This window comes from Dipteris shenzhenensis, chromosome 22 (genome assembly GCF_047967505.1).
Source record: "Dipteris shenzhenensis isolate YYH24624 ecotype China chromosome 22, Dip_SZ_1.0, whole genome shotgun sequence".
NCBI lineage: Eukaryota > Viridiplantae > Streptophyta > Polypodiopsida > Gleicheniales > Dipteridaceae > Dipteris > Dipteris shenzhenensis.
This window is the reverse complement of record NC_141617.1, coordinates 39364509-39387018: the sequence shown is the minus strand read 5'-3', so window position 1 is coordinate 39387018 and position 22510 is coordinate 39364509. Positions and strand designations below refer to the sequence as shown.

The 22510-nt window shown below is 41.8% G+C and overlaps 1 protein-coding gene across 1 annotated transcript in view; it reads right to left on the bottom strand.

The window, feature by feature from the left end:
• Positions 1–1021: 1021 nt before the first annotated feature.
• LOC147888094 (uncharacterized) overlaps positions 1022–22510 on the bottom strand; it is a 137153-nt gene continuing 115664 nt past the window's right edge. The window contains exons 12-23 of the mRNA XM_087393340.1: positions 22340–22429; positions 22174–22249; positions 13912–14005; positions 13708–13777; positions 13446–13622; positions 7449–7571; positions 7278–7361; positions 6920–7104; positions 6401–6539; positions 6207–6266; positions 2146–2235; positions 1022–1930 (exon numbers count right to left, since the gene is read on the bottom strand). Of these exons, the coding sequence (XP_087249466.1) occupies positions 1817–1930; positions 2146–2235; positions 6207–6266; positions 6401–6539; positions 6920–7104; positions 7278–7361; positions 7449–7571; positions 13446–13622; positions 13708–13777; positions 13912–14005; positions 22174–22249; positions 22340–22429 (1302 nt within the window). The 3' untranslated portion in view covers positions 1022–1816. The remainder of the gene's footprint in view (positions 1931–2145; positions 2236–6206; positions 6267–6400; positions 6540–6919; positions 7105–7277; positions 7362–7448; positions 7572–13445; positions 13623–13707; positions 13778–13911; positions 14006–22173; positions 22250–22339; positions 22430–22510) is intronic.

Sequence of the window (22510 nt, the reverse complement as noted above, 5' to 3'; positions counted from 1 at the left end):
ACTTTGAAGAATTAAGGGAAATTGTATGATGTCATTTTCTCAATTTGAAACCTCAAGATTTATAATGGAACATCTATGAATCTTCATAACTAACTTTCACTAGTGTACTATCAAGAATAGGATTTTTAATCCATCTTCACCTTAACATTCAACTAAGCTGGCTGCTGTGACTTAATTTCTCTTTCTAGCTCCTCAAGGCCTTTGTTAAGAAGAGTTTGGTTTTGTAGCAAATCTTTGAATTGAAACCAATCACTATTTGTTTCATATGGGCACATGAAAATACCTCAAAACACAGATGTTCAAAAAAATCATATGCACAACTCAAATGACCAAATAGATGCGCAATTTACATAGACATTATTTTAAAACCTAATTATCTTTCTTTACACAACTGCATGCAGCTCTGTATAGCATGTGTGCACACAGCCGCCCCCACCCCACACAAACAATACATGAAGGCCTTATGGACAATCAACATGCATAGGTGAATGTGCAAATGTCACCTGAGTATTCATGTTGCATATCCACGTTAAAAGCATTTCAAACCCCCGCTCGCCCTCACTTCTGATCAAATCAACAGCACATCTTCATAACACATGAGGCATGATGGGCTCGTAGAAATTCTAACAAAATCAAATCACAGTTCAATGAACATCTGTGTATAGGAGAGATGTGCACTGCTCCCAGCACGAGCACTTTATAGCACCTTGAGGTAAAAAAGGCATTCAATCCTCCTATGCCTTGAAAATAAGTAGAGCTGTCATTTAAGAACATTGAAAATTCAAAAGAACATTCTCAAACACGACTATCCAGTTACACGGCCATTATCGTGCAGCACTTAAAAAACAAACTTCTTTTTTACGCAGCATTTCGAAATAAGCATTGCCTAAAAATCTATTGCTCATGAAGTTTAAAGATGTATTCTTAAGCACTATAAGTCAGCAAGAAGTTGTCTCCATAAGCAACATCTTACTATCATCGACATATGGCCAACTTGATTAATGAACTGTTCTTATGCCCAACACGATTGATGAATTAATGAGACGAACAAGAAGGTAATTAACATTGAGAACAGTTGGATCCAGGAGCCGATGGGACAATAAAATCTAGCCAATTATCACACAAAATGTGAAATTGACCTTCCTCAAGGATCCTACGTTTGGCTATAGAGGGGAAGCGTGTCACAACTGCTGTATTTAGCAGCCTTGAGTGCATTTCCTTGCAACTTTGCTTATTAAAACTCTCTGGCATTTGATGCCATAGTTCAATCAATGAATACATAGATAGAGATGGCACAACGCAAAATTTTCTTTCTCAGCTGTTGTGCTAGTCTGTTTCTAGTAATTACTTCTGAATATAGAGTCCAAACATTGCAAGCCCTCTTCGATCAAATTAGTGAATGTTTAGACTAGAAGCGTTGGTTTATCTTGATGTCTGCAAAGTTTTGGTACCAAGCATTGACATGGCAAAAACTGCAATTTGCATCCGCCTGCATTAGTGACTATTATGTGGCAGTTGACGATGCTTCATAAGTGACTGCTGAACTACTTTGTAAGGCTGAGAACGAACCACATTTTGGGTTATCCTCCAGGATGTGGCATTTGCTTGATATTACAATGATGGATGGGAGAGAGATGTATGTATCAGTTCTAATACTCGTGAAAAGATGAAATGCAAAGTAACATGAATATAAACTGAAATATTTAACAGAGTTTGCTCTTTGATTTTTGTAACAGAACTGACATTTTTTCTCATTTACTCCCTCACCACAGGGAGATGTTTAGCGATTAGGAGTGGCCATAGCAATGTCAAAACATCACTGAGAGAAACCAAATGTTATTCGGGTCCTGCTCCCTCCTTCACCATATTGTTCATTCCACCGCCGTAATTGAATCATGCTAGCTGCATCATAAGCTACAGATGTTCCTATCTGCAAGTGTCATATTTACAAATTTAAATCAGTGATACCTTGAATTTATATACCGAATTAAAATTCCCATGCAGCATCTTCCAATCGAGTAACAATTGAAGGCAGGTGCTTTTTCTTTTATTTTTTCATGAGATCATTCTATGCAATATTAGTCAGCTTGAGCTAAGAACGATTTGTTCAGAGTGAACAGCATTCTCGTTAGAATATATTCTGACCATGCTTTTCGCCTGAATGAAGTCTTCCAAGCACAAGGGCCTGATATCTGTCTGTGATCGATGACCTTTGGAGCTGTTGTCTACTTTGCCCTGATACACAATACGAAATGTGAATTACTTGCCAATTGAAAGTCTCAAGCTCACATTTTTGCAGCTAAGGATGAAAAAAGAAATCAAGCATCACAGAGCATTATTGTAGATGGAGCCACATTGCCACATACCTAGATTAAGGAAAATAAAGTACCAAACTCCTAATTAAACGAACATTTCAAAGTTCTCAGGTTATGTGCAGAGACAACACAGGCTCCAAACAAACGATTCATTAGTAATTGACTGTACTTGAACATTTTAGTCTAGGAACCCCATTCATTCATTAAAATTTGTAAACATTTACACCTTTTTCCGCCTGCTCTTTCCCTTCTCCACTCTGGTATTGCCTCTCTCCACTAGCTGCTGTTTCTGATGCTATGCTCCTTACTTTCTTCAAGTCTGAAATCCATCTCCTCTATCTATTCCCTTTTTTGTGTTTTGTTTCCCTTCCAGATCAGCCATATTCCCCTCCTGTACGTCATTCGTCCTCTTCAGGGTTTCCACCTCCCCTGAACTTACTAGTCCTCCACTATATTTTTGTGCAAGCACCTTTGCCTCAGGTTCTACCACTTTAGACTGGAGAGTAGCAAGGCTGGCGCACCAGCAAGACCAATGGTGATTAAAGTCGAAACTGCAGCCGACAGATCAACTTTCATGGGAATAAGGGAAGCACTGAAGGGCACTAGGACATACCTAGATGATGACAGCAAAAGCACAGAAGGGAGAGAATGATTTTGTAAAATGGCAGTGAGAAAGAAGGGAAACGGGCTGTGCATACAAAGCGGTGAGGTGATCTTCCAAGAAACAGGAGAAAGAGGAGAAAGGGATACAAACTGAACATAACGGTGTCAAGCCTATGGGATAGGGGTACACACATGGCTATGTGGAATTGCAACGGTACTCTATGATCTGATCCAGGGGGGTTCTCAAAGACTTAAACTGGAAGAGATGTTCTCTTTTAATACTGTGACACACAAGGGCTTGAAAGAGGGCTACCCATATTGACCCAAACCACTTGCGAGTCTACCCATAGGAAGGAGATGAGGAGACATATTGAGGTACGCGGTTCTAGGGGTGTAGCAGTTCATTGCAGATCACATCTGAGACTAATCATATCTGTGATGTGGAAGGAGGAGCATGCACGACACATGTGGATACGAGCTCAAACATTTGATGAGACCACAAGCCCGATCTTCTCATGTGTTAATTCCCCCTAGATACATCGTCCTATGCGCATGAGGTCACCGCAGAGGGCCACAACCCATATGAAACGATACATGATGACATCTTGGAGTTCTCCAAGCAAGGAGGGACCCTCCTCTTAGGTGATTTCAACGCTTGCACATGGACCGCACAAGTGGGCCTACTAGACTTTGGATCTGACCCCCTCTGAGTACCAAAGGTGGACCTAGTAGAGTTGGGATAGTAAGGCACTCAAATGACACACCATAGGTGATGGGTATAGGTCTTACCTTCTAGAAATGAGGATGGTACACAACTTGATCATCTATACGAGCCTTTAGCGATGGCCATTATCTAGAGGCCTCAATTGTTTTCCACATGGCAGGGGGACAAGTACAGTGGACTAATTTCTATACTGGACAAGGATCTTGACAAAGAGGCCGTTGTTTGATACCCTAGTGAGACCGACGGCCATGATCCTTTTTATAGCAGACCTGCATTTAGGCTAATTGAGATTGTGAATCTTCCTACTTGTGGTACGTCGGGAGCAAGCTTCAAAGAGAAGCTCATGCATGGCCTTGTCTCCGTACACGATCCACAAGAAGTGATGACCTAGCATATGCCTACTCTTGTCTTTCAGTCGCAGATCGATGTCTTATCCTTTCTTGTGGCTGCAAAACATGAAACCATAGGATGGATTGTTGGGAGTAGGTAGTGCTCCAAGCAAGCCTCCTTCTCAAGGCTGGAGAAAGATTACCGTGACATATAACATGTGTGTAGTTCCACGGCACATACATCTAGTCCCAAGAGTCTAGTTGCTAAAACTATGTTGGAAGAAGTCGTATCTAACACCCTTTTCGGAAAATGCCTTGACAGCTAAGCAAAAGAGGTCTAAGAGGCTATAGGGGATTATGGGGTCTCGAATGTTTTAGAGTAACCCCTTAGTCCCTCAACAGAGAGTATAGGCAGAGTTTGCCATGATTGCCACTCCAAATTGATGCCATTCTAAAAATAGTGACATATCTTCATCGGGTTCGAGCTTTGCCTAGCTCAAGATTACTAAGGTTGGCTCGGTAGTCACATCCAAGTGACCAACGGGCAGTGGGGTTAGCACGGCTTGGTATGCACGTATATTCAGATGGTTTGCTAGTCAAGGTATTCAGATGGATCAACTCCTGCCTTTGAGATAGTTTGGATGCCTTGCCTTCTTAGATTCCACGAGACGAGCCAACCGTATCATACGGTTGGATGACCTCGATCTCCATACATCACGGACTTGGGGGGGGGGGGGGGGGGGGGGGGGGGGGGGCGACCAAGAGAACCCCACCAAGCTCCACTTGAAAGATTCAAGGACAAAGGGGGCATTAGACTAGAGACAGACGAGTCTCACATGCACCGAGGATTGCCATTGGATAGTTGCATGTCTCGTCCCACCAACCGAGGATTGAGATAGAGAGGTCTACAAGCACACTTAAGCAGTGGATCTACAAGCTATGCACACTAGAGGAGGTGGAGACAGAGGAGAATTTTATTTGTACATGTCCAATCTACGATGAGATTTGTGGCAATATCATTGCCTCGTCTAGAAGGGGCACCAGTTTGACGACTATCTCGGCTGATCCACTTTCATGTATGCATCGACTATTGAGACAGATCAAACAGCAAGAGGAGACAGTGACACCGGAGGCAAAGGTAGACCCAGCACAGTGGCATGTCAAAGACTTCTTCACGTTCAAGTCGGCATCGGGATGTAGTGTGAGGGGAGCAAGCGAGCAAGACGATGACAGAGTGGATGAGGAGCAGTGGAGCCAGAGCAACAAACATAGAGCACACAAGATGGAGGTCCAGTCTTTCTTGGCCTTATGTCCAAACATTTAACGACCACAATTTCTTGACAACTGCTGCCCAAGATACACATGTTTGTCCCTGCCTTACATATATCCTCACACCTCAACCATGTTCCCTCCTTCAATGTCTATGTATTTGTTGCATTTTCAATACCGTCCATCATAAGCCTATCACCATTACTTTGCCTCGCACAACGTCTCACCGTTGATCCTCGAACAAGGTCCTAATATCATCTACCATAAATGCTTCCCCACCTCCCAACTTTTTGCCACCTTCTTTTGTCCACTCCTTCAAAATGTCTACTTTATCTCCCATCTTGTGCTCATACCCTCATTCCATGAAAAGATGGAGGTACATACGAGACAAAAGAGAGAAATTCTAGTCTGAGAATAGTTAAGTTAAAGTCAGCTGCCATTTTACAAAAAACTTACATCAATCAATTTTTGGTTGATGATTACACAAAATGCCTAATAGCACAATAGCAATATACTACAAGAACGAACATAGTAAAAATGTTGAAAGATCTTGGCATGGCTAAAACCTTTTAGAATGAACACGTTGGTCAAGCTAGACCCAATGGCATTTCCTAGAAGAGTTTTCGATTGTATTATTGTCATTCAACAATGCCAAAAGTCATGAAATTGGCATGTTCTCATATTGTTAGCATGCAAGAAAATTATTCCTGATCATACATCTGTTGATTGTGGAGATTTTGACATTTTCAATACACAACTCAAAAGTTTTAAAATAGTACCACAGCTTGTGAGAGCCTGACTGCATTCAAAATTATGAACTACCATCAGAGCCCTTACCAGTCTATTATATCGAAATGCTAAACACAGGCTCTTTCCTACCACTTAAAAGATTACAGAACTGAGATCCAAACCATTTGTAGAGAGACCGGAAGACAGAAACCCAATGAAATATGGAAGTTCATTTACCTGCTCTTCAGCCACCAAATATTCACGAATTGGCCTGTACGCTGCAGCCAGACACAAATTCTGCACAAGAAAACAAACAATCCATATGAAGAGCAATCACACATGTTTTTTAAAGACAGCAAGATATCCTTCTTACATATATGCTTCGACAGAATTGGGTGAATTTGTTTTTGCATTCTGGAGAGAGTGCATACCTTCATATCACTGCCTGAATAGCCATCAGTTTGAGCAGCCAATTCAGCAAAGTCGAATGTGTCCGCCAAATCCTCATTAGCAAGTATGATGCGCAGTATTTTTAGTCTATTCTCTGCATTTGGAAGGTCAACCAATAATCTAGCAACACAACCCATACAAAGAAATAAGCATTTCATTATCTGTGAAAGATGACACGAAGCATAATCTGTCTCATTCAATGGCGTAATGCCTACTTGATGGTCATCACAGAAAAATACATGACATAAAATAGGATACAAGTTACTTTCGTATCACAAAATTGAGTTTCCAATTTCCAACTATACGTTCAAGGTATAATGTAGCAAATTCACATAGAAAAAAAGAAACAGCATAAGCATTCAAAATTGACTTGAGCAGTACTAATGCAAAAATAAAGTATGATTGTCCCTTCTGGCTAATGCCTGAAGGTCTGAATCTTCAACCTAAGGATTGCCACGCATTGGATCTGACCTAAAAACTGATTCAATACCACTCCGTACCTTCGAGGAAGTCTCCGGATCACGGCATCATCAAGATCAAACGGCCGGTTGGTAGTAGCAAGGACAAGAATCTGCTCAGTTTCTTTTGATTGAAGACCATCCCAAGAGGCCATGAATTCATTCTTTATCCTTCTTGTAGCTTCATGCTCAGATGACCCCCCCCGAGCTCCAAGAAGGCTGTCAACCTGATGACATTTACTAATAAACAATTCCATTAAGAAATACCCCATAATTTACAACCTTAAGATATATCGGTTGACCAGACAGGTGCCTTGTATAAAGATGACAGTAAAATACGTAGAAACTACTGGTAAACAGATAATAGACATACACAAAAGTACATTGTCAAAAAGCTGACCTCGTCAACAAATATCACTGCCGGAGTAAGCTTCCTGGCAAGTGAAAAGAGGGCCTTCACTAGCTTTTCATCATCCCCATAGTACTGCAAAAATAGAGAAAGCACATCACAATTTTCTAACCATATTCCCCAATTCCTACAATTAAAATCAAAAACCATTTACATGTGTACCTTTGAGGTAATACTAGAGGAAGAAACATTTATGAAATTGGCACCAGCTTCAGTGGCAACAGCCTTGGCTAGAAGGGTTTTTCCTGTTCCTGGAGGACCAAACAACAGTACTCCTTTGCAGGGCTGCACTTTTAAAGACAAAATTTATGATAAGCACGAGTCTAAAGGAAATACGTCCACCACTACTTCAAAACCTAACAAACCCACTTTGATAAAGCATGCAGTCTCCAAATAGTTTCTTGAGGTTGAAGAATACTACAGTAGACAATGAACATGAAGAAAAATTACAATACAACAGCAAAGGAAATAACAAAAGATGTGACAAGAAGATAGCACAAACCAGAGCTAGATGAGGTAGAAAGAACAGTTACCAATCTCCAAAAGCCACTCTAAACTGAGCTTTCCCCATACAAAAGACACTCCCAACCAAGCTTTTCTTGGTCCTAGTACTTCTGATCCTATGCCCAAATTCAATAAGTTCCTTTCCACAGAGCCAAGCTTATGAGCCTTCCATGCTCTCTTTCAGAGGTATCAAGGTGGATCGACTTCCGCAACATGATGCAAATGAAGACTTGCAACCGTGGCACAAGAGGAAACCTAATGCTTCACATATCAGAAACTACAAGGATACACCTCACTTCTTTGGGGACCCTAACGTTGCAACCAAATTTACGCGAGCGACCCAAACAGAGCACAAAATTTATTCTCTCTACTTTTCATCAGCAGCACCTAGTTCCCACATGTTGCAGTCATCCTGGCACTGATATGCCCAATTACATCTTGCTGGCCCTCCAACCTGTTGTGGTACCATGGTTCCTTGTTTCCTCATGCTTGGGCTAAGCCAGTTTTTAGACGTTCCTATATAATTCATTTGATGACACTAGTATTTCTTTGGAAGCTTGCCCTGTCCTTGTGTACTTTCTTAGTTGCAGTATATTGCATTTGAGATTGACATCCAACCAGATACGCTCACTTTGACAGTTTCCCATTGCTAGCTTACCACTTAAAAAGGGAAGGAACTTGGTGGGTTCGAAATCAAGAAATATAAGCCTACACCCCAAAAGAATAATAACAATAATCACCCACCTCGTTATTTTCCGAATAGCAACATTTCTATATACACAAGACAAGTATATCTCTATTCTTTTTTTTTTAAGTCCAGTAAGAGCTACTCTGTTACTTTTGACTTTCCAAGGGGATATACATTAAATCTTGTTTTTTAAATTGAAAAAAAAAAGAGAGGAGGGGGGGGACAGAGAAGTTTATTATAATCTTCAAAAGACCAGAATATGTCCAATCATACAAATTTAGATTTTTTGTAGTTCTAAAGACAAAAAATCTACACATAAAATAAAAGAAAAAATGAAAGAGAAGAAAAAAGAGGTAAACATTATACTCTTTTGGAAGACCAAGGGATCTATGAGACAGCAGCAAACCGCATATATACCCCAAAAGAATAATAGCAATAATCACCCACCTCGTTGTTTTCCGAATACCCCAAAAGAATATCTAGACGGTTCACCATGCATGCAATGCACATCAGCAGAAGAAATCTTAAGAAAGAGAGAAGAGACAATGTACACATAAATATATAAATAGCCCAATCACACTCAAAACTGAACAAGTACATTATATAGCAATCTCACTCTAACCTATCAGATATCAACTTGCACAGCTACTAAGCTGGGAAGTGAAGGAGATGGAGGAATAAAGAGGCACTTCTAACTTGTCCAGAAAGAGAAAAAGTAAACTTAATGTCTGAAAGACCAAAGGGTCTATGGGACTGAAAAGAAACCATATATAATAAACCTAAGGGTGGGGGCTACTAAAATGGACACCTCTACCCAAGGTTGATGCCTATGACGAGAAATACAAACAGAACATCAAGCTATAATTGCAAGAGAAACCCACGATGTGGGGAAGCAAACACCAAGGAGAATCCCTTGGTTGTCTATCAATCAGTCACCTAACCTGAGTAGCTAGACCTGTGTATGCTGTGTGTTGGACCAACAATACTGGACGACTAAGGAGAGAGAAGAGGACCAACACTACTGGATGACTAAGGAGAGAGAAGACGAGCTTGTCTGACAGTGGCTCACGGTCTCGCCAGGGCTGGCATTGAGAGAGAAATTCAGTGACAGAATGATGTTGTAGCACGGCCTGTCTCGGTCCAACCCTCCTCTGTATGTGGCCCACTGTCTAGCAAGTGATATCGTCACGTCAATGGTCTCTCTCCCCACGTCAAAGATAGAGAATATGTCTGCGGCCCTCATGTCCTCACTTGAGTCACCGAAAAAAAGACCATGATCGTGCATGTGCTCTCCTCTATGCTTGTATGAGTTGTGATCTCTCTGTCTCTGGGCCTCAAGAAGCAAAATACCCCCACCGCCGATCTAGATGTGCCAAAACTCTCTGAGCGGGCTGAAACCGCCGGTACTAAAAGGAGAGTAGTGCTGTCCAGAGATCTAATAGTGAATGTGAATCTCACATATATAGCCCACACATGCGGTATTGCCCCCTCCCTCTTTATTTGCATGCGCAACACCCCCAATCCAATTCTCACTCGCCCGCTTGCATGCATGCACACACACCCCCACCCTTTTTCGCACATGCGCACCCCCCTCCCTCACTCCCCTGCAGCATTTTGTTGGTTGTCATACAATTCGTCTCTCCTCTGCCCATAGTGGGGGGAGATCCTCACACATGAACCTATGGGTGATCTTGAAGGGCGGGCTGCATGCTTGTACAATGCCGCCAGCTAATCCCAGGCATCTCCAAAGCATATCACCAAGGACTGGTCTCTCATGGGGACGTCATACGTGCCAAGCTCTGTCAATCTCATGCTCTTGTATCCCCAAGGTAGAGGTCACAAAAGTCATGGCATCTCTAATAGTAGAGGGGATACAAGGAATTTTATGGCCTCCAATATTGAGAGCTTACTGGCTCTTTGCTGCTACTCAAGTAAGGTGCCTGAAAGGGCTGCCTTTGCAAGCTCTTGTTTTACTACCACCACCCACATGAAGTGTCCTCGATAGCAAATGCATCATGGCAAAGCAGAGACAAGTGAAAGAAGTTTGAGAGACAAAATAGGCACCTGAGGAGCTCAAACAATGAGGAAAACCCTCGGTGAGTGTGAGTGTACTTGAAAAGATTTGATGTGAAAGAAGTTTTCAAAGTCTATGAGATCATGGTTGTTAAGACACTCATGTCTTATGATATGACACTTAAGAATACAAAGCCCTTAGAAGAAGCAATCCTTTCAGAACTATCTCTAGTCCAACTTGTGAAAGTCAAAGAAGAAGCAATCAACTCCAAGTGAAAGGGGGCATGGATTTGCCAAGAATGAAGGGCATTATAAGTACCGGATGGGAAACTTCTCTAAGTGTATCTACAGACATTATGTTGTTTCTTAGAAACAAAGATGTCAAGAGCTTTGTCATTCCAAGGAATTAGGACCAAGAATATTGATATGATCGAGAATGGCACCAAATTGAAAGGACTCGGGTGGGTTGATCATAGCAAGAGGATTATTGCATAGCAGTGGCATGGAAAATGCTTCAATGAAATAATCAATCCAAAGTCCGAAAGAAGGGCCTATGGCTGCCCAGTGCTCTTAAAGAGAGAGAAATGCCAAGAAAGGAGAACCTATGACTGCCCAAAGCTCCTAAAGAGCAGGAACACCAAGAAAAACAAGGGCCTATGGCTGCCCAGTGCTCTTAAAGAGCAGGACATGCCAAAGAAAAGCAAGAACCTCCATGTGGAAAGCAAGTGTTTTAGTTGCAGAAAGAGAGGCGTGTGGCTGCCTAGTGCCTTGGAAGGCCAGATGGCCAAAAAGAGCAGAGAATGCCACGAGACTGATCTTAGTCAACCATCAGAAGTTACCAGATTCCAAGATCCACGTAAGTGGATGAGATGGAGGAGACCCTCCCACAAGAACAGACTATGTACCGGACAAAGAAGAAAAGCACCCAGAGGCAAGTTTATCTGCGGGTATCTTTCCAAGTACCAGAACTACTAGGCAATTGATGCCAAGAGAGGAGGTATCCCTAAGTTTACAGTTGTATCAAGAAGCTTTTTAGTTCAGGACAACTAATTAGAAGGCGAGGGGATGTCACCAATTGGTATTTCTCCCAAGAAATAAAGAAGAGTCTTTATTGCATTGACGATGGTCAAGAAAGTTGACTTTGGTTAAATAGCATAAGCTTTGTCTTCGTATTAGTAAAAGAGAACTATGGAATTAGTCCAAGAACTAGGAATGCATGCATTTCGCTAACCTTTAATCATTTTGCTAACCTTTAATGGGTTAAAGTGCTGGAATTCGTTAGATTCCTTAAAGAGAACATGTGAACACGGTACTCTTTCTTCTGAAAGATTACAACAGATATTCTGAAACAGCCATGTGGATGCAGTTTAGTCCTCAGAGTCCAACACTGGATGTTGGCACCATTATGCACACAGTTTCGCCTGCTGAACAAGTTCAAATACCATTTGGTGAGGTATTTAAACTTTGAAACGCTTCCAATGAAAGAAGTACACCTTGAAGAATAATTACATACTTGTAAGAATAAAATATATGTCCAAATCGATAATGAAGCCCTAGCTCCAGCAACATTAGGCTTAACAAAACGTGTGCCCAAGCTTCTTCAGCTGATACATTGCATGCATGGAGAACACAAAGAAACTGAAAAACCAAGCCTCAGACATGTTGATCATCCTTTCATTATATACAATGATGTGACACTGATGGCACAGTTGGAAAGAGTCTACAAGTGCTAATTGTATGTTTTAAGGAAAGTGGATAAGAGAAGATTATGAATATGCCTAGTATGTTTATTCCAAGGGAACTGAATTATGCAAAAGACGGTTGATGCACCCCATTAACATAGGTGGGAGGCTGGAGACAACATCTTACATTAAAAACATGCTGGGGCGCTTCCATGTAAAGTTGGGACTTAAAGGGATACTTCTTCGCATACTCCTTATACCAGAAATTTTATGGAGTAAATGTGCAGAGAGATGGTATGTCAAACAGTACACGGGATGGAAAGAGAAAATTCAAAAGAGCTTCCTCTCAAGTCTTAAGGGCATCAAAGAAACAACCCCTTGCTCATCCACTTGGCCAAGACGGATCCTATCCTTGGAAACCTGGGGATCCACAAATTTCTGATGTAGACCTTTAAAGTAAACAAGATGTCCCTTCTTTTCGAGTCTCCCTCTAGCATGATTTTGCATTTCCAGCCACAGTCTTGACTCTTTCAAGCTCTACATCCATGAGTTCTTCATGCTTTACATAAACTATTTTTACCTAGAGGTTTCTACTCTGGATGGTTCCTTTCTACCTCATGGGAGTCTATTTCGAACTACTGGATTCTACTCTGGGTGGCTCCTTATACTTCAACAGGGTTGACAGCAGGAAGGGGAAAAGTCAACAAGATATCTGAGCATAGGCTGCTAGCATCAGCCTAAGAGACCAGCTCCATATTACCAAAAAAAAATTGTGCCATAAGCACAAGCAATGGGCTGTAAAGTTAGAACATCAGAGATTTTCACAAACCCACACGTTGATATAGTGATAGGCCTTCTAGTGAATGCCTGATTCGTGTTCCTGAGGATGTTGGAATCGTCGACAAATAAACACCCAATATCTCTTCTATTCTCTAACTCCACTGAAAAGCATTCACTGCCATGTAATTAAAGTATCACAGAAGGCAATAATGTGTAAGCAACTTAAGTTCATGCAAGTACAGTTGATAAACGAAACAATGACCTCTAACTCGGGCCAAAGACAACAGGATAGTCAACAAAGCTACCATGTAACAAGAGAAATGCAGATATCAAATAAATTGCCAAACATGCACAAGATGATTATATAGTGGCAGAATGAACAGAATGAAGCATGCAAATTTGTTCCTTCAAAACTCACATCCTGTGAAATAGCTGAACTGCTTGATGCGAATAAAAGTAAATTATCATGCCGTCGCCTAAAGCAATACTCACTTTTCTAAGATTTCCCTTTGCAAAGAGCTCTGGTCTTTGCAGTGGAAGAATTATCAGATCCCTTAAGGTGTTCTTCACATCATCAAGAGCACCAATTTCATCGAACTTCACACCAATATCTTGAGCAAGGATCACCGATGATAATAGTGATTTTTCATAATCATTCTCTGCTAGCTCCTGTAAAATAAAAAATGTGACTGTGAAGTGCTTCGCCTCTACAATCAAAAGGTATAACCACAAAGGGCTCAGAAAAGGTAATCACCATGATATGTGTAATCTTGTCTTCATTAGTGCCCTTCAGTGCTTTTAATCTTGCAAGAGATCTCTCCAGGCTGCATAAAGATTATCAGAGCAAGTCACCAAATCATCTTGACAGAGTCGTTCAGATCTAATGGTAGGTACAATAACAAGGCAGCATGGATCCCGCATAGAAGCAAAACAATGTCCTCCCATTTCCTAAGCCTACCATTCTTTTTCAAGCCAGAGCTTGCCTTCATTTACTCGTATCACATTATTACGCAAAGACATATTCCTTGCCCATCCAATAGCCTTTTCAGCACCTGGGAAAACCAACATCGGGGAATCAAACGAAAGTGTATCCATGGCAATGCAGTTGAACTGGTCTCGTATTTTGTCCCCTTATGAATCATACTACCTGTCTCAGTCAGCCAGCACGAGTAGAGCCCAACTGCATTTAAGAAATGTCTAACCACATGGAGATAATCTACTACACAAAGCCTCTGATTTGAACAAGTGGTGAAGAGCTATACTTAAAAGTAAATGCCATAATTAAGATCACAATTAGCTAGCCATCGTCTGGTCATTCAAGCCCAATGCCCTAGTAAGTTAAGCAGCAAGCTACCATTTCTCGAAAGAGCTGATCGACAGTCATGCATGTCCAAAAGAATAGAACAAGAAGAAGATTCAATTGAATTCTCTCTCCCCTTCAGCTGCTCAACCAACACCTCTCCTCAATCCCTTGCCAATCGCCCTTCTCCTAGACTTAGATGCCCTCCAGTTTTAGCTCTGTCAACCTGCCCTGCCTTGATAGACCACCTTTACCCCCTTCCAGATGACCCACCCTAAGCCAGCCCTATACCCTGCCGCCACTCCCTTCCTGGAAAGGATAGCCTTCACTTGTGGATCAAAACTAACCCAAGACTGTAGACATCGGTTAAGACTAACCTCTTTTCCCCTCTTGTGTCCAATCTTCATCCACCTCCATCACACCCTTGGCTTAAGAGACTTTGAGCTAGTATGTGCCTCTTGCTCCAGTTGTTTCTGGGCATGTTTGATATACTTGCAACAGAGTCTTTGACCACACCCTTTTCTTTATGCTCTATCATCATTATTAGCATTAGATGGTTCAAGCGCAACTCTCACCTATTAGATGCTAGGAGAAAGAAATTAGAAAAGTGCTCCTCCTTTCCCAACAACCAGTTTCTATTTTCTGGGTTGTGTTCTTGACCGTGGTTTGAAAGTCAAAAGGCATGGTCTGAACCCAGTTGGAAGTCATCATTAGGCAGTGCAGACATCTCAGCAGCTAAGAGTATCCTTGAGTTTCACTCAGAAGCGCTCTCCTCCAGCTTCATCATTAGGCAGGGCAGACGTCATAAGGCATGGCAGACATCTCAGCAGCTAAGACCACCCTTGAATTCAACTCGGAATTCTTCTGTTCCAGCTTCTAGGCAGGGCAGACATCTCAGCAGCTAAAACCATCCTTCAACTCAGAAGTGCTCTCTTTCCGCTTCATCTTGATTGTGGGCACTCTTTAACAACCATACGCTTGAACTTCTCCAACTTGAACGTCTCTACGAAGCCATCATTTAGATTTACCATGTCTAGAAGTGATCAATAGAAATTCAACTATAACAAGCATCCAACCCATCCTCGAAGAAAGAAAGAAAGATTTGCAAGAAGGTGTGATCCGTCTCAATCCCTCAGCTTTGCATGCTATGAAGAGCTTCTACACATGTGATTATGTATCCTCATGTAGGTGACCTTTGAACTTCCATGTCTCCCTATTCACTTTATTCAGTAGCTCAAGGAGTCAACACTTTCTCTAAGGAAGTAAGGGCAGCCACTGGCCATACAGTGGCTCTACCAATATCACTTGCAACCAAGTGGTATCATGCTTCATGTAGAAGTTGGTGAAGCTGAAATCAATACTTGAGCCATAGTGATGGCTGGTACAGAAGCCATAGTTGATGCAAAAGCTGATAAGGACAACATGATGCAAGAGTCATAGCTGATGCAAAGGCTGAATGGAAAGTCATCGAGTGCAAAATTCAAAGATGATGCAAAAGACATGAAAAAACAATTTTTAAGGAGATGATGTGGATACGATATTGGGTGCAAATGTCATGTTTAGTACAAATATTGTCACCGAACCCGACAAACTAGCTGGAATAAGAGGAAAGCGTTAACCATCATGCTAAGAGTCCACTTCCCTAAATAATAGAAAAATCATTCTCGATAGGTCCTAACTTGAGAGTCCTAGATAACCCTTGATGTCGTAGCATGACTTTGTGGCCCACAAAGGCAATCAATATGAATTGGTGAAATCTGATGTCCAGTCATTTTGATGAACTGCAATGTCCGTTGTCTTCGTGGCCTCTAATGCCAGTTACCTTCTATGAAAACCTTTCTGGACTTTGATACAATCATCTTCATCTCTCCAAACAATCTTGGGATATCATGCTAGATACGGACAAGTAGCTTCCACGTGTTTGTTCCAACCCTTGACGATTCCAAAATGGACTCATATTGTCATAGGTGACCCTCAATCTATTGCAGATGGGACACCTTCTATGCAGTGACTAACATGCTTACCAAAGATGCCCACTTCGTTCCTACCTAAATGTGCATGAGACTTTTCATCTCCAGTTGCGTCAAAGCTCATTGACATGTGTTTACGTCACAGACCACACCAATAACGATTTTCATTTTCTCCTTACTACCTCAAATACACATATCTGTGAAGTTAGAGACATGTTGTCCAATCCAAATATCACTAAGGTGCCACAAAGGAGTTGGTTAATGAGGCCTTACCCCAATCACCTAAGCACGGGTGACCTAATTCAGGTGAGGCAAGCACAATCTCTTTAGCTAGGTCATAGACTCATCTCGTTTGATGACCCCAATCACACCTCCAAGCACATGACTCTCTAAGTGCCGAAACACGAGATCCTTTAGAAGCTCAACACATGTATTGGGCTTTGGCCCTTGGGGTATGTAAAAATACTTTGGACTTGACACAAAGATGCAACACAATCTAAAAGGTCATAAGACTCGAGTTACAGGTCCTCCTTGGAGCAATCTCGTGAAGATTGTGCACTATTTGTCTGCACATTGATGATGTATTTTTTCCACATTGTGTGTAAACGTCAGTTCATGCCTTTATAGGACGGTGCAAAATGTCTTCACCCAGCCAGTATTGCAGCTCTAGGTTCTTGCATGAACTTTGAGGATTTTTTATATGGTGTACGCGCCACAAGTACTTTGCAGTTCACTCCATCTGAGTAATAACGACATGTATAGCGGAACGCTTTGGCCAGAAATGACCCACCAAGTACAAAATCTTCAAATACATGTACCATCACCTACTGCATACGATCGTTGAGGTAGGGTACCAATATCAACTTCATTTGCTATCCCTACTTAGGTAGACTCTCGCAGGCTTCAGAAGCTACAAGCTAAGTCTTCTTGCTCACCGTCCTTGCTCCACAAAACGGCTCTCAGTGTAATTATGCCTCTTTGTGAGCTCCTAGAATGTCCAAAATACCTCTGAGTGCCTAGAAAGGTTGGTCAAGGGAAGATAGGATCCAACTTTGCCAAAAGGCCTGACAAATATCTACAAATTTTTAGCAAGTGGAGTAATGCTTTTAGTGAAATGCCACCTTCAACTAGAGAAGGCACTATCACATCCCCCTTTAAAAATACTGAGTTTATACATGTTGACAGAGGATGGCCTCTTTGATAATCGTTGGGTATACCTATTAGTAAGTGGCATAATAATAATCTGGTAAGGATATTTACACTCACACAACCCCAGAAGGCTAGGTATAAATGTCACTAAGCTTCTCATGGCTTTGATGAAGCATAGGGACCAATGCTTCAGTTACTATTTTTTGTGAAATGAGTAATGAAGTAAAATTGAGGCTTTTGGTTTCTGAGGGCACCACGTCAAAGATCCCAAAGAGTTAAACAACTCAATACGAAAGAGGGATAAAAGGTGGAATTTTAAAACGGTGTTTCTTTGAAGTCAAAGTTGTAAGTTCTTCAGGCCCTTTGAAAGCACTAAAAGCCCTTTTGCAATTGAAGGACATATATAGGGATCACTTGGGGCTATCCAGGGACAGCATGGGGGGAGCACACTTGTGCCACATTCATGAGCACTGAGCCCACTTGGTGGCCCAGCCCACCCACCACACCCTCTCTTCCTCTCCCTACATCAGTCCATCGTTGGACCCAACGTATAGCATGAGTACTAATATGTGCATCATATGGGGAAAAAAAATGTATGTCCCCTTTGTAAATTCTTTTTTTTTCTCCCAGAGGAGGGAGGAGGGGAAAGATAGAGAAAGAAAGAAAAAAAGTTTATTAAAGTCTTCGAAAGACCAATGGGTCTATGAGATTGTGAAAAACCTGTACAAATCAGCTATGATAGTGGAGCTACTAAACGAGCATCCACACCAATGCAAAATGCAAGAAAATGCAGAATGGTAGTATTAAGTCCCAAGTACAACATAGTCATGTCGGTGGTCAACTATATATCAATCTCATCATCATCATCATCATCATCAAGACAGCAGGGTGGATGAGGCAATGGGGGCATGAAATCGGCAATAGAGTGTTGTTGGCTACTCAAAGGTGCAGCCTTGGCACGTCTCTTGGTCGTAGCTCAGCGTCTAACCAGGGCTACTGTGACCCCTGTCGGTCGGGCTCCGACTCTAAGCAGGGAGGGGATGTCCCCAAGTGTGATCTGTGTGTCAACCCTCTGTCTGAGCTGTCAAGTCACAGGCTCCAAGTCACGGTCATGTCGAGGCCTCGTCTCGTGGGGGTCCATAAGATCTCGCTGAAAAAATTCCGTGATAGAGCTCTAAGAGGGATCAGCCAAGGAAAAAGTCTGCTCATGTCTCCGTGCTCGAAGTATCCTCTCGCGGCCTCATGAATGAAACCTACCAAACATTGCTGAGAGGAAGAGGGCAAGGGAGAGAGAAAATATAATGATATATCTTTCTTAGAGTAGAATATTTCAAATCGTACAGATTCAGATTTTTGTTTTTCTAGAGAGAATATGATGATGACTATAGTCCATAGAAAGCAATAACCAATCACCATCAAAAACCTAGTAGATTCTACCATAATTGATCATTGTTGTACATACATCATACATGGAACTAAACAATACATAAGAGATTCAACTTGAAAATTGAAAGCTGAAAGTTGTTGATGAAAGTGGTCAACCCTGCTTCACCCCTATTGTGCTCTCTATCCAATCCGATAAGCCTCCTAGGGCACGAACTCTCCCTCTGACAGACTCATATAGGTTCATCACGCCTCAAATCATAGTCTCTGGAATCTGCATCTCCTATAGCCTCCTAACCATGCAGGATCGCGGGACAGTGTCGAAGGCCTAGGGCAAGGGCAGCATGGATGCAAGTGGGAGAGAACCTGAAGTAGAAATGGATAGATGAGGCAGCAAGTGTGCACAAACATGTGCCAAATCAGCACTAATTAAAGCGGCAATGGGATTGTTAGGTAGTTTTATATGCAAGTATGGCCACATCGGAACAAGACCATCCCCTACCACCCCTCCTCCCCATACCCTTACGTTATGGAACATATTGTGCCATACCATATGGAAAAAATCATATAGCATGCGTACCAGAACTGCAATGCTTGGACCCCCTTCCTCAGCAGCTTATTTCACATTTCAGCCCTCTACCAGCGTGTTGCTCCAGGATCAGCTTTTCCTTTAGCTCTTGCCTAAATCCACACATATTTTACTAACTGCTGCTTTTCCCCTTGCCAGTCTTCACCTCTTATAGCCCATTTTCTTGGCCAAATTGTTCATCCTCGCAAGTCACCAGTCTGACAAAGCCTGCTGCTCTGCTCCCTTTCATATCCTGCGCTGTCTGCAGACCATCTCCTGCATTGCTTCTGTCGTTCCTAATCACCCACCCTTTTTCCCTTGCTAAAACCTTCTCATACTCACACATTCCTGCAAGACAACATTCCGTTGAAGCTCCAGTAGCTGTGGAAGAAGCTACATTCCTGGCTCTTTCTGCCAAATCTAAGCAGCACATTATTCCCAGAGGACCCACAACAGGAGTAGTTTTTTCCCCTCATTGATTCAAAAACTACTTAAGGGTATATGCTGCTGTTATCGGAGAAAAGGAGGACCATGCTCTACTTCGAGCTTTTTGGAAAGAATCTTGCAGGAGCGGGGCACTCTCTGGCACAATCTATTGGGGCAAGAGAGTCAATAAGGGTACTGCCATCTGCCAGCTGAGTATAGTCAACCTGGTGTTGCTGCCTCAGGATATTTCAGATTGACATCGTGAACTATCTCTGCTCCTGCCTGCCAAGGAAGAAACATTGTCTCCACAATGGCTGTGGTCTGTGTCCATGATTGGATTCAAGCGGAAGCTCATCTGTCGTGTCCACAATATACAAGTCAGACTAGTGAGTCCAAGCGTTGTCCTTGGATTGTCATCCCAACCTTGTGAATATCAGATGTCTCTCAGTGTCAAAGTGTTGTCCGCCCTAGTATTGCCTACTCTACATTATGAACCTCAATCTCCTCCTCATGTCGCTACTACAGCTGAGTCATCAATGCATTCCGAGGAAGTCCACGAATTACAAGCCATGCATGCGGAGCTAATGGAGGAAAAACAAGTCTCTTAAAAAGTCTCCAGGGATTAGAAACATCACTACTTCCTCCAATTCTCACTCTACATCCGATGTGCCTCACCGTAAAAGGATGAACCTGCACAAATTGAAAAGAAACATAAAGCTGGTTTCATATGATAGGTCTCACAATGTAGGTAGAGCAATCATTTGTTCGATAATTTGAAATTATCTTCAATAGATAGAGGTATGGGGAATCAAGTTTGCCGTTTCACACTTAGGAGTTGCACACTTCGTGGACCACACTTAAGGCACAAAGAGAGCACCGAAGGACTTGGTCGTCTTTTATAAAAGATCTTCGTGTCCGATTCCTTCCCGATCTTTTTAGATCTTCATTAGGAGTCGGGACATTGTTATGGCAGTGTATGGGTAAGAATGTTAAGGAATTTGTAGATAAATTTTGAAAGGTAATCCTGAGGGTCCAATATTTCAAGAAGATTGAGAAAAGGGTGAGAATGATAGATTTTCTTTCATGATTGGAGTCCCAGACTCAGAATTCTTTTCACCATTATCGCTCCTCATCCCTAAGGGACCTTAAAAGACAGTCCAGTCAGCCCACTCCCACTTTTTACAAACCCTCCAAGAGGAGCCTGTTAGGGCAGCCAATTCGGATTAAGTGTCAACCCCATCCCCCCCCCCAAAATGCAGCTCAGTTCCAACCTCCCCAAAATCCAATATATGAGTCACAATGTATCTATATGCTATCTACATACCCTCCATCAATCGCTTCTCTCATAGGTAAATGACACTAAGAGTATGTACTACTAATGTATTTTTGGTGAAACTGGAGCACTGTTTATGCGAGGAAGACAAATCTTGGTCCTTCGCATAGAGTGCACATGAGTTCCTCTTCCCAAACAATGAAAGAAAAGAAATAATTTAGTTGTGAGGAGGTAGGCCACGTGTATAACAACTGTCCCAAAAATCTGAGTCCTGACTTAGTTAATGATGTTCTGTGAAACACCCAAAAGGATATTCACTCCCAAAGACTATCGAAAGCATAGGGCAATTGTAAGAACACAGGCTCTTATCCTGTTTGACCCAAGATGACCCACAAATAACTTGGGTGGTGCCTCTTGGCCAATATTCTCTCATTTTCGTGTTTTACTTCTAGATCTATGCAAGATCATCTTCACAACAGCCACACTATGAGTCCAAATGACATGTTTGTAACTAAAGGAATCAAGCACACTCTAGCCAACAAGAAAATAACTCTTCTAAGTGAAAATAACCTTCTACTTTAGACCCATACTTAAGGAATCACAAATGATCCTTAATGTATTCAAGATAAACCACGTTACAGATGCACTGGGATAAACTAGAGAGCTGCCAACACTGTCTATGAGGATGTATTGCAACCCAGAAAACCTTATAAATGTACAATCTAAAGACATAGAAACACAAGAAGATATTTAGGATGGCCACGCAAGCAAGGAAAGTTCTGTGTTTAAATATAACAAGGCACTAAAAATTGAATTACATAAGAACCAGTCACTCTTCACTAATCTAGTGGAATTCGATAAGCCCAATAGAATTCACTCCCGCAAGTATTACAATTTAAGCCTCCTTGGCAACCTCACCAAATATATATCCAAAGGGTATTGACACTCTCTTCTCCTTTGTAACCCGTCTCTATTTATCACCCAGAATCCAGATTAAAGGGATTCACCCTAACTTCATCAAAAAACATACAAAGACTAAGACTATGCAAGCAGTTTTCACAATAAGAAGCTGACAACGATTTTGACACTCTCCTCCATTTACAATGGATATCGACTGATAGAAACAAGAAAAACTATCAATAATATCTTACTCTTTCTTGTTATTTGTAAATCCAAAGTGTCCACTTCCGATAGGTTACTGCAACCCATTGCATAATGTGCAAGGCTCTGCATAAGAGAGTGATGCCATTCATGGTTCAGTACGATTTCAGCTTCAAACTTATGTAGATATATCAAACTGAATTCAAAGCAATTTACCTTCTCCAGGAGCAGTTGGTTCTTTCTTCTCATGGCTGTTTTCTTGTTTTCTTCAAGTTGCTTCTGCCATGACTGTAACAACTGTGGTTCCTGAAAAGGAAAAATTCCTGTTGTTGGCTTATATGGGAAACAGCCTACCAGCTACACTAAAATCTTCATGACTGCAATGTT